Source organism: Misgurnus anguillicaudatus, unplaced genomic scaffold (genome assembly GCF_027580225.2).
Source record: "Misgurnus anguillicaudatus unplaced genomic scaffold, ASM2758022v2 HiC_scaffold_32, whole genome shotgun sequence".
NCBI classification, from domain to species: domain Eukaryota; kingdom Metazoa; phylum Chordata; class Actinopteri; order Cypriniformes; family Cobitidae; genus Misgurnus; species Misgurnus anguillicaudatus.
In genome coordinates, this window is record NW_027395282.1 from 863,024 (window position 1) to 875,946 (window position 12,923).

Consider the following 12,923-nt stretch of genomic DNA (forward strand, 5'->3'; position numbering starts at 1 on the left):
GTATCATTTTAAAGTATTAAAGCCATTTATGTATCGCAAACCCTTGCAATATGCATATTGTGGTATGCTATGTTTATTGTACTAGGATATAAACTATTTACCAAACCAAAACCTTTTATACAAATCAAAACATTGTATATCTAATCTGTCATGTTTTTTTCATTGTAGATAGAGTACATGGATGACAATGGCTTTGTTCTACATCACCTGTAATATTTCTTACCTTTTATAATTCAGATCATTGTATATACTGCTCCCCATCATTTAACCTCTTCAATCAAGGGTCATCTCTAAAGATAAAAGATCGACTATTGCAACTTCAGGCAAAGAGGGTTTGTCCATTTCAATACATTAGATGGATAAATAATGAATGTGACGCCACTGTAATGCATCGTTTCAAGCTGTCTTCACATTATTTTTTTATTTCTAGTGGTTTATTGAACATAGCTTCGAGTCTAATCTAATCTTCATGTCTAATGTAAAGTCTTATTTTAGATACATCGTTAATATTTATAAATAAGTGACTTTGGCGAGCGAGGATGGATATGGATTTCCATCATTGAGGAGGTTCACAAACTTCTTGCTAATAGCCCACAACACAACAGCTGTTTCAACAAAAGATGAGGCTTTGAGCTTTGTGCTGCAGACAGAGAGAAAATCATACGGATGTGCTTTTGGGAGTTACTTGCGTACGGGGTTTGTGTACAAATTAGATGCAATTAGCAGAATTTATGAGAGAGCTTGCAAACCTGTCGAGGAAACGTTTCTGAGTCAAGAACGCCTGTGGTTTGTCGGGCACATCTGACAGAAACGCGGCAAATGTCCATCAGTCAACCTCAAAGTATCATTTATTTGGCTGATTAAACCTTAGAAGAGGTTTTATAGTTTTTAACGTTCAGTCGGTCCACCTCTTATTTCCACTGTAAGGAATAATTGACGACGGGCCTTGAATTATTAAAAAAATAATCCACATCCACAGCGGGTGTGCATTATTTTTCAATAATTCAACGACTTGGAGTCAATTTTTCCGCTTATACTAAAGTTACCGCACCTCAAGTAAAATTAAATTGCTATTGTGAGTAGGACTATTTCTTCCGTGTCTCATCCAACAGCTCTTGTGCTTATTCCAAAACGTCATTTTAAAGTTGACAATGGAGGCTTGAGCAGTTGATAGGATTCTAATGCAGTTATTAATGAAGTTATTAGAAAGAGATCGACAGAGACACAGAAAGAGAAAGAAAGAAAGAAAGAAAGAGATAGATAGAGAGAGAGAGAGAGAGAGAGAGAGAGAGAGAGAGAGAGATTGTGTGAATGAGGTACCTCTGTGCGTCTCTAAACAACGCTGTTATTGCCTCGTAAAATCGTCTGTCATGTTGTTTTTGTTAGTCCGTTATTACAGTTTACTATGCAAAGTGATATGGAGTAGCGCTTGTTTGTCGTTTCTACGATCACAAATGCAGACATGGTTTTAATGTTTTAGTATCCTTACTTTACCAATCTGTTACTTTCTGCTCAAGCTGTGCTGGTAAAGTTGATTAATCAATTTGGTCATCTGCATTTTCTGGATAAGAGTCGGCACGTATTGATAAGGTAGTAAAGACAATATTAAGTCCTGTCAGTATTGCATTGTGCGCGAATCTTTCAAACATGATAAGGATTGTCACATTTCTGGCTGACGTCAGATGTATTCAGACCAATCACAACGTACAGATTAGCTGGCCAATCAAAAAAGCAACAAAAAAAAAACAAGCAAAAAAAGCAGGTTGTCTTTTACAGCAACTCATCATTGGTCAAAATAAAAGTTAAAATGACTTATATTCATTTTTTTTTTTCAGTGAATGACTTTAAAATTTGCTCCCATTGTCGATGCTCACATTTTTTACAAAGAAAGCTCACAGTTTTATCAGAGCCACAGCTTTGCAGTTATTGCAACTTAAACATTGTTACGCTGTGGTGCTCACATGGTCAACACAGGTTTGAATCTAGTCCACGTCTTATGTGAACAGAATTACTTTTGTTAAAAATGTGTTTTGGCAACCAATCTTCAATTTTAATACTATGTTGCATTTTATAATTATAGTCGATATTTAAAATAACCCTTCTGATTTTTAATTAAAACATGGCCTTGCAATTATTGCATGATTCTGCATTGTGCACAGTGATGCTAATGTGATCCAGATGGGTTCAAATTGCTTTCAAAATCCCTTGTTGCACTTCATTTTTTAAGTTTAATCGATTTGAAATTAAATTAATTTAAACTTTCTTGACTATTACGGAGTTGCTATAAATTAAACAAAGTTGAAATTCAATTATAATATTTTATAATTCATAACTACAAGAATTATAATTATTTTTTTAATTAACATTTAACAAGGATTTTTTACAGTGTACTTACTTACACTATTTACTACAGTAGAAAAAAGTCCCATTTTGCCGACATTGATTGGCACAACCAATTACAAGATAACTAAGGACTGACTTCACCACTACACCACAACCTTTAAAATGAAGTTGGCACGGCCTGCAGCTTGGAAGCAGCAGATAGTCTGGATGCTTGTTCCTATTCAAACATATAAAATACCCAGCGGTCCATTAAAGGCACATCTGGAGACTGGCTTAGGGCAGCTGTGCTGTAGCATCCACATGATAAACCTTATCTCGTTCCTAACACGTATAGAGCCAACAGAGATCCAAACTTACTGCAGCTTGTAGAGAGGAAGCAAAGAAAGTTTGAATGCACTACATGTAAAGTTAGCAGACGCCTCTGGCCAAATTAAAAGTTTTGTTGACCTTTGTCCTTGATGGTGAAGGCTCGCTTGTGAAAGCCTCATTACGCTCCGGATCTATTTATACTGTAGCTTAAGCCCTAATGCCAGCCAACAAGGACTAACCGGAAGGCATCTTATTGCGTAGCTAGGTTGATAAATGTTTATTTTTGTCTGCTAATGGCGATCGCTCCGATGAAATAGTCTGCTGTTTGATGAGTGCATGTGAAATAAGGATATTAGGGATGCTGCTGGGAAGCTGAACTTTGTGTTTCAGCTTCTTCGCTGCAAATCTGATGGGAAGAAAAGTCATCGCAAGAGTATAAAATGTTTTACCAATAAAAAATACACAAAAGTATATGCAAGACATTTATTTCTTTCTTTGTTTTTTTTAACCTGAACACTTTTTAACCTTTTTTTTAAACCTTTTTTATTTTATTTTCATAGTATAATGGAGTTGAAAATATTTGCTTTATTTTTAGAACTTTTTATGGTTTTCATGCAGAAACAAAAAATTCTAGTGTTTCCTTAACTAATACCATTCATCAATCATCATCAATTATCCATTAAAGGTGCAGTGTGTAAATGTTCACGCCACCTAGTGGTGAGGTTGCGCATTGCAACCAACGGCTCAGTCCACTGCTCACCCCTTGCTTTTGAAACACATAGAGAAGCTACGTTAACCACCACCAGACAAATCTGAGACAATTTAGCAAAAAAAGTTTGTCCGTTAAGGGCTTCTGTAGAAACATGGCGGCACAAAATGGCGCCATGTATGGTGACCCTCTGTGTATGTAGATAAAACCATCTAATCCTAAGGTAATAAAAACATAATGATGCATTATGAAAAGGTCTTTATACACCACTGATAATGTAGTTTTGTATATTATTTTGCATTTATGTCAAGACATCCTTCTAAAAATTACACACAGCACCTTTAAAACCATTATACAATTTCTATATGAAGTGTATAATTCCAGTATGTTTTAATGGTGTTCAACTGGTTCCCATCCACCAGATAACATCCCACCAATAGAACCCAACAGATGGGACCATCAGAGACCTTTATCGTGTCCATTTTAGCCAATACAATACCCATTATAACCATTATATCTGCCTGGAAACTAGCCATATACCTGACCTTTATGAAAATTAACCATGGTTTTATTGTGGTAAAAGTGTAGTAACCATGGTTTTTTGGTGCATTGATCAGCAAAACCATGGTTTAACTATGGTTTTTGAACACCATGGTTGTCAAAACCATGGTTATTTTGTGGTTACCATGGTTTTACTACAGTAACCATGTTTTTTTGGTTTTAACTGTAGTAAAACCAGGGTTAATTTTTGTAAGGGGAAATCTTTCACTGCCATGCTGTTCTCCATCAAAAATGTTCCACCAAAATTCAGCAGGTGAAGATGGTTTACCTGTATGGTCTTTCTTGGTGCTGTTAATCTATTTAACCATCATCTAAAACAACAGCATATTCTGGTGATCAGCAGTGCTCTTTGGTAAACATGTTTGACATTCTTCAGGAGATAAATGATGGGAAGTAAATTATGTATCAGTTACAATGAATGCGAATGACTTAGAGATAACCTGATGTTATCATTGACACCCATGCTTTGTCTTTATCAGGGTTTGATGCCTACTTTACGTCACGCACGCTTGAGAACAACCGAAGAAACGTCTGGTTTGCTGAATTTTGGGAGGAAAACTTCAACTGCAAGCTCATGAGCTCCTCCAAGAAAGAAGACACCAGCAGAAAGTGCACAGGTAAACGCTAAGTTCAGTCTCTCCAATCTCCAATTAACTTTATATATGCTTTCAATGAAAGGGTTTTTGGTCTGCTGGTTGTCCAGCCTAACCAGTTCAGTTATAGGCTAGACCTTTAAACCTCATTATCTGCTTATCTGAATATACGTGTGCATAAACGTACGGGCACGGTCGAATGGACAAAATGTGTAGTTTTTTGAACACAGACGACAAAATGCAATGCATCTCCTGGGCTACATACTACATACTTCTCCTTTAGGCGGTGCACGGGCACTCTTCTGATGACGAAAATTGTGTCAGGCGCACTGCATAGGCATAAATATGGACCTTTAGGGTGTAAAATCTGAACAGCTGCCCAGAACCACTTTAAAACCAGCAAAACAAACCAGCTTGCCTATAGACCCCTTAAAAGTTTGTAAACATTGCAACGTCTCTGGGTGGGCGGGGCTTAGCTGGAGGCAGAAAGAGCCACGGAGGCAATGTTGACAAGCGTAAGCTAGCACGTTTTAGGGGGGATTTATTAAACATGGATGCAGAAGAAGGTTAGGAACTGTCCGAATATGCACAGTCACTGATTCTATGGGACCCTGACAGCTTGTTTTGTAAATTAACTCTCGTGATTTTAACCAGGTTTTGGATATTTCCTAGACAACATATGAATTATTTTCGGGTGGTTTTGGGAATTTTGTCAAAGCTTATTGTCAAATGTAACCTATCGCTGGGCTAACTATGATTAGCAATGTGGATTATTTTAAGAGATCATTCAAAGGATGGCACACGTACACATCTATCACTGTATGTTTGTTTAGCATTTAAACTAGCTAGTGCACTGACGGTTGGCAAATTTTTACCTATAAAACAAAAACTGATTTGTACTAGATAAAACCAACACACCAGTACATATGCATAGATTATTTTACCTGATATGAAAAGTGCACTGCAAACACGAGCATTATTTATGATCGTCCCCGTTCATTCAACCACAATTGTCGTCCTGATTTCTGTGAAGGAATGTCTGCCAGGATCCGGTAAAACTTTAGTTTTGAACTAAAAGTGCTGTTCCTTCTATTCTGGCAGCCAAAACACAACATGAGGACAATTTAAAGTCAAAACCTCAAACTTTTAGCGTGCCTGCTATGAGTTCCTATTGATTTTTTGCCTCCAGCTAGAGCGGTGACGTCAAAGCGACGTAGGCGATTATAGGTCAGGAAATTAACTAACGTTTTAGGCTGGTTTGCACAAGTCTTTCTACATGAACAACTGCCCAAACCCCTCCAAAATCATCTAAATAAAAAAGAGAAAGAGAGAGAAATCAGGCTTGTTCAGCTGGGATGCTGCAACATGCAGTTTTTCTTTCTGAAAGTTGCTTCATTGTTGCTGAGCTGACAAACCCGACAGCTCACCCTGAAACAACTGGAAGTCAAAAATTATGAAAGTTGCTTCTGTTTCCTTGGATTTCTGTCAGGCTCATTGACTCCAGCTTATTAACGCAGCATATCTGAATACAAAGCACATTCTCCTCTATAACAGAGCTATCAATTACTCAAGCTTCCCTTAGCTCATCATGAAGAGTTCAGGCTGACTGGTTTCCAGTACCCAGAGACTTACAAGATAGACTAGATGTGCTGTCAAATGAACTCGGGGATATTCATAATGGGATAGCATGATGGTTTTCTTCTTTTTGTTGAGGTTTCACAAAGTTCTTCAGCAAGTCATCTAGAACATTTAATTTAGCCAATTATATACTTAATTACCGAAGCCGTGCCGTTTGTAGATTGTAGTTCAGTTTTAAATCAATATCTACACATGGTGTAAACAATCTGAAATATCCTGCATAATTAACATAAGAATCAATATTATTGACGAGATTCAGACTAAATGAAAAGCATTTGTTCTGTATTGTAGGTTCTGTCCCATGGAAATACAATGCTTGTCTGTCTACGGATATTTGAAACAATTAAAACTGTGACAGCTCAGTTAATCCACCTGTGCAACTAAAATCTGATTCACACCTCATGATTTTTGGCTGTCTTAGTCTAAAATGGCCATCGTGAAACATTTTTGATAATTTTTATCAAAAAGCTCCAAAACTATGGTTTTCATCGTACAGTAAGAAAACGAACCATGTTTTGATGAGTGTATTACTATTAGCACAACCATGTTTTCTCTTAATTGATGAGTTATCTCGTCAATTAAGATAAAACATTTGCATGAAAAAAAACGATGTTCCTGATGAATTTTTATGTCATTCTGCAATACCGCGATTATCCACTAAACAATTTATGAAAAAAAACTGAAGCCAAATGTTATCTACTAATTTTAAACTCTGTGTATGTTTTGATAATCAGTCTGAATCTGATCTCTAACAAAATCCCTTCACAAAAATGCAATTATTTCAGCTTTTTGCCCAAAAAAAAAATACCCAAATTTATAAAGAGAGTTTATAAGCAGAGAAAAAGATATAGATACGATGAAACGTTTTTTCCCCATTTTGTTTGTTTGTTTGTAAGCAGTGGGTCTGTTCTTTCATTTGATATATTTGTCTGTTTATATATTAATAGAACAACATTTTCCTGGATTTTGTGAAGCTTGTGTGAAAATCATAAAAAATGCTGGCGGGCAACTTTTCAAAAAATGGATGGCGGTGAATGAGTTAAGCTTGATCCTACGACCTACAATACTTAGCAGCCAATAAAAATGCATAATGTAATGACGTATTGATAAACGTGAAGTTAAATACGTTTTACTGCGTAAACTTAGCATTACTGTACATACAGGCTAGGCTTACGTTGGTATGTAAACTACATGCAAGCTTCTTGTGCAAAAGTGGCATTTGCGATTCATGTTGCTGTGTTTACTAGTGCATCCTGATGATGTTTACTAAAGCTCTGTGGTTTCAATCTTGTCGATTTGTTTACAAGTGGACGAAGGAGACGCATTTCTGTTCACAGCTGTTTAAACATTGTGCTCGGTACATCACACATCAGATCAATAGGCGGAGAGTAGGCGGTCTTCGACCACATGTGCGTCTGCACTACTAAAGCTATCTGGTCGACTTAACCTCTGAATGGTTGACGTTCATCTCTTTACACCTATATTTACCATCGTCTACTTGTGATCTGATCGACCAAAATGCATCTTAATACCAGGTGTAAACTTGCGTCTTGGCAACGTACAGTCTGCATACATGTCCTATGCAAATTTATTAGACCCGGTGTGATCTGGTGTGATCTTTTAAGATGCCGGATATCGCATAACTTTGGCCAAAACAAGTTGAAGCCCAGTAGTTAAAGGTCTGCCTACCCAATACCATCACGAGCATAAATGTCTCTTACACATATGAGTATATTTTTATACGCTTACAATGCTGCAATCTTGTTTATTTATTAAGTGCCTGTCTTGTACGCTGGCTTCCGGACAACTGTGAGATATTCACGAATTCTAGGTGGCAAAGATTTCTGTCAGCGACAGCTGGCAACGACAGCGGCGCCTCGTCTGTGCAGATCAGTCTCCATCGCCCGGAGACGCCTTCGGTGCGAGGGCCAATTTACAGACATCAAGGGCCCGACTATGTGATGAGAGTGAAAGCACATGCTGCCGTCCCCACAATAACAGTGTGAGCCGGGGGCCAAAGGCGAGTCGGGTCTGATGGATGACAGAGAGAGAGGGAAAGAGAGAGAGAGAGAGAGGGATTGGCTGGGGTCCAGGTTCACGTTCGCAATGTAGAGGAGACAATTACAGGGGATGGATTGGAAAGTCTCCGTGAATCCTTTTTGGGTTGTTCTCTGGAATGATGTGCTCATACAGGTCATTACGTGCACGGTGCATTCTCCAGGTTTGCTGTTAATAAGATGTAATGAGGCTGTATTGAAAGGGGGATCTGTAATAATAAATTGAAATGCATTAAGAAACATTTAAAGCTGAAGTGTGTCATCTAGCATCACCAAACAGAATTTGCAAAAATACTGGGTAAAAACTTTTTGTGAGAAGTTAAAATGTGTTTATAAGTAAGAAATAATTCATGACAGACCGTTGAATTATTCAAAAATAATGCACACCCAAGGTGGTAATGCGGCACGACCCGAAGCATTATTTTTAACTCCTTCACTGCCAGCCTTTTTTTAAGTTGCCTGCCAGCATTTTTTGTGATTTTCACAAAAGTTTCACAAAATCCCCATTTGTTCTTTTTTTATAACCTATTTTTGTAAAAAAAATTTGCTAGAGATCAGATTCAAATCGATTATCAATACATACACGGAGTTTAAAATGTTTTCTATAAATTGGGTAAGAGCACCGTCTAGTGGATAGTAGCGAAATTAAAGATTATCATAAAAACTTGTCAGGTAAGCGTCATTGGCAGGAAAATGTTTTCTCTTTACTCATTCCCCGCCAGCCAAGTTGCATTTTTAATGATTTTCATAAAAGTTTCACAAAATGCCTTCCAGGGAATTTTACTTCTAAAAATATATAAACAAACAAATATATGAAATGAAAGAACAGATACTCTTCTTTCAAACAAATGTTTCATCCTGTTTATATATTTTTTTCTGCTCATAAACTCTTAAATATGAGTATTTTTCTTAAAAAAAATTTTTTTTTCGAAAAAAACTGAAATAATTGCATTTTTGTGAAGGAATTTCGTTACAGATTAGATTCAGAACGATTATCAAAACATACACAGTTTAAAATTAGTTAATAACGTTTTGGCTTCAGTTTTTTTATAAATCAGGTAAGTTTTTATGCAAATGTGTTTCTCTTAATTGATGAAATAACTCGTCAATGGCGGGGAAAGAGTTAAATAATTAAATGGACTGGAGTGAATTATTCTGCTTATATCACGGTTACCAAAAACATTGCTCTGGTGGTCATTTTAAAACATTTAACAGGTTAGGCATGCATTTACTAGTGAAACATTTCTCAACCAATCAGAATAAAGCATTTAACAGCCCTGTGGTATAAATACAAATAATGTACGCAATTATTATTGTTTAGTTTTTTTTGCAATGCAGATATGTTTTTTTTTTTATTTTCTTTTATTCAGAAAGACTATGAGATGTTTTTTTTTTCCAGTAGTAGTTTAGCTGAGCAGTTGTTTGTACACTATTTAGACTCCATGCTCCATGAAAATGGCAACTTTGCCGTACAAAGAAATATAGAAAATTGTTGAATGCTGTCTGAAATGCTATTATCAGTGTTTTCAACAGAAATGTTCAGAGAGAATAAGAGTCTCATTTTTGAAAGCCATGTAGGGACAACATTGTACTCTCTGTATTGTCCATCTGAAAACCTTTAAAAAGGTTTTTGCTTTTAATCTTCTCCGCTGAACTGTTCCTCTGAACATTTATGATGTAAGTCACAGTTTCTTTCACCCAAATATTACCTGACCCAATTTTTCCTGTAAAATCAACATTTGTTTTTCAGTAAATGCATTATTTAGTGACACTATTTCTTTAAAAGTCAAACCTGTGATTGAATGAATTGGCCAGCACTAACAATTAACAATTTGTATTGTGGCCCAATTTGTAGACCATTGCATTAGCATGAGTTTGATCTTTAGGGAACACACATGCCGATAAAATCAATAGATTGAATGCACGGTAAGTGGCTTTGAATGAAAGCATCTGCATTAATGTGAATACATTGTGTATTGGCAATATATCGGTCAATTGACTCTTTAGTGTAAAGTATACAGTAAGCATTGCTCAGCTAGATATAATTCATATGGATTGATGAATGAATAGCAAATAAAAGTGAATTGACCGTGTAACATATATAGCATTTTAATGACTTAACTGTTGATTCAGTGTCGGATGTAAAGTTGTGCATCTATTAACCACTTATTACAGTTAAACAAGCAGGTGCATGATGGGAGATGTCTGCCTGGTTTCATCTAAACAAACACTTTAATGTGCTCACATTACTGTATGTTAAAGTTGTCTGGTAGATGCTTTTGTCCAAAGTGGCTTGCAGTGCATTCAAGCTTTTTATTTTGATCAGAATGTGTGCTTCTTTGCATTGCTAACACAATACCAATACAGTGCCGCAGGGATGACATATTTTTGTAAGCTAACGTGGAAGTTAGCGGGACCTTAATGCAAAAAATATTTTACTAGAAATATAAAAAGTGAAATTTTTACTTTAAAGTTCATAAAAGTTGTGTTCATCTCTGAAGACTAAGTTTTGTTAAACACAGAGCTTATTTTTTGCGATAATCCAAAAGTCTATGTGAAAATAAATGAGCTTTTTTGCAAGGGAACCAGTGTCCCGCTAACCTCCGGGTAAGCTTACAAAATTACGTCATCCCTGTGGGACTCTATCAAGCTACAATATAATGGGGAGATAAACAATAACAACATTTGTATATTTGTGTTCAAATGACTTTAGATAGTAAACGGGTCAATTTTGGGCTTCATTATAGTAGCTGTGTGTCAAGTCAATCTTTCCGTGTTGTATTGGCAGCAAACGAACGCTTCCTGTGTGAGATGTTCTGTTTGGAAAAACGGGGACAGGCGGATTCGTTCCTTTCCATTTTTTTGACCTCTTACAGCAGGCAGCGATCAGCCCACAGACATCTATTCATTATAATTACATGCTGTGTTTATCTGTACAGCACATGTTTCATTTCAGCGGCGGGGTTTACAGAATTATAGCTTGATAATAATGAGAGTGACAGGCATTTCCTCGTGTACCGGAGGCAAGCGAACGTCCCGACATCCATTCGCTCATCTATCCATCTCCGCTCTAAGCAAAAAAAAGATCAAAGCTCTTGATTGGGTTTGACCTCACGGTTCACAAATGTTTGAGATGAAGAACCAGACCAAACTAAAACAAACAGAAAATGACAAGTATTTGTCAATATTAATAATAATATTCTGTAGGCCTTCATCAGTCAATTTTAAGCACCATGTAAACATGCATATGTTAACGGATTTGAAAGACATGATAAATTGCTAGTAATATAAGAAGATATCATGTGGATACATTGTTGATACATTCAGATACATTGGCCTCTTGACAGTTCAGTGTTTTTTTCATACAGGCAATATGGCTGTATAAGTAGAAGAGATGTCAAGTTGTATGACACGGTGATGTTTTCCCCTTCTTAGGATCGGGATGAGATTTTGTTTCCATTATAGCTTTATATTCTTAATGGTACCCAATTAACTCTAAAACGTCTAATTGGATTTTCAAATATCAAACTAAATATTTTGTGAGTGATGGGGAATCAAAACTTTGCATACATGAATGACAGCATGGTTATATATGCCATCTTTTATTAAGAATGAAGGATTGTGGGTAAAGTTGCCTCAGGCTGGTTCCTCAGTAAGACCAGATATCTCAATTGTCTCTTATACAATAAACCTAAATTGGCTGAACAGGATGCTAGGGTAAAACCACTGTGAGGGTATGTGAACATTGATGAATAATTAAAAACAAACATTGCAGATAGACGTCCACATGAAATCAAAACAGACAATTCTTCGTTTTTAATGGAATGTTGGCGAGGCTACATAAGAGCCAGGGTGGCACTGCCAACTCAGATTGACGGCTGGCCCACCCAGTCAAGAGAGACACTAAATATTTTTGTGGAAAAGTAGCAGAAATCACGCATAAATGATAATCTCTTTAATAATGATTCGCTCAAATACGCATCATTTAGAAATAAATAACTATTTATATAGAAAGTTTATCATTTGCATGTGTTTCTAAACCTTGTAAATGTAAACATTCAAGCCATTTTAAACAATTTCAGCTTGACGACTTGGGCGGAGCATCCATTAACCACGCCCCTCCAATTGTCAGTCTGCTGTGTGTTCAATTTCTAAACGAAATGCCTATTTTTCTTTGTCCAATCAATTTACTTGGAAATATGTCACGATATAGAAGTTGATTGTAACTTCCTGTTCACAGGGACTTTTATGCAGGGTTCACACCAGACGCGGTAGACGCAGCAAGCGCGAGTGATTTACATGTTAAGTCAATGGAAAGACGCGATTAGGCATCCTGCGGCGCGGTACACGCGGTAAAGTGTGGCACGAATGGTGCGGCGCAAAGGGCGCGATCCGCGCCAATTGAGCTTTGCCGCGGGAAAGGCGCGAGGTTTGATAAATCTGAACTTCGGCGGATTTCCGCGCAGCGTTAACCAATCAGGACCTTGCTGTAGTAGTGACGTGATTACAGGGAGCGAGCGGAGTGGCGAAGTCTCAGCGGGGTCGCCAAAGCCCCTCCCATGACGCGGATTTCCGCGTGACTGTCTCGAATTACTAGAATTTCACGCTCGGCTTTCACACGCAAATGACCGCGTGAACTCAAATGTTCAAGCTAAAGTTAACATTTTGCAAATCACTTACTTCACCGTTAATACTTTATATGTTTATGTGACA

The 12,923-nt window shown here is 37.0% G+C and overlaps 1 protein-coding gene across 2 annotated transcripts in view; it reads left to right on the top strand.

The window, feature by feature from the left end:
* grm7 (glutamate metabotropic receptor 7) overlaps positions 1-12,923 on the top strand; it is a 192,758-nt gene that overhangs the window by 113,630 nt on the left and 66,205 nt on the right. For both annotated transcript variants that reach the window (XM_055217170.2, XM_055217169.2), the window contains exon 5: positions 4,402-4,539. In XM_055217170.2, coding sequence (XP_055073145.1) covers positions 4,402-4,539 — 138 coding nt within the window. The remainder of the gene's footprint in view (positions 1-4,401; positions 4,540-12,923) is intronic.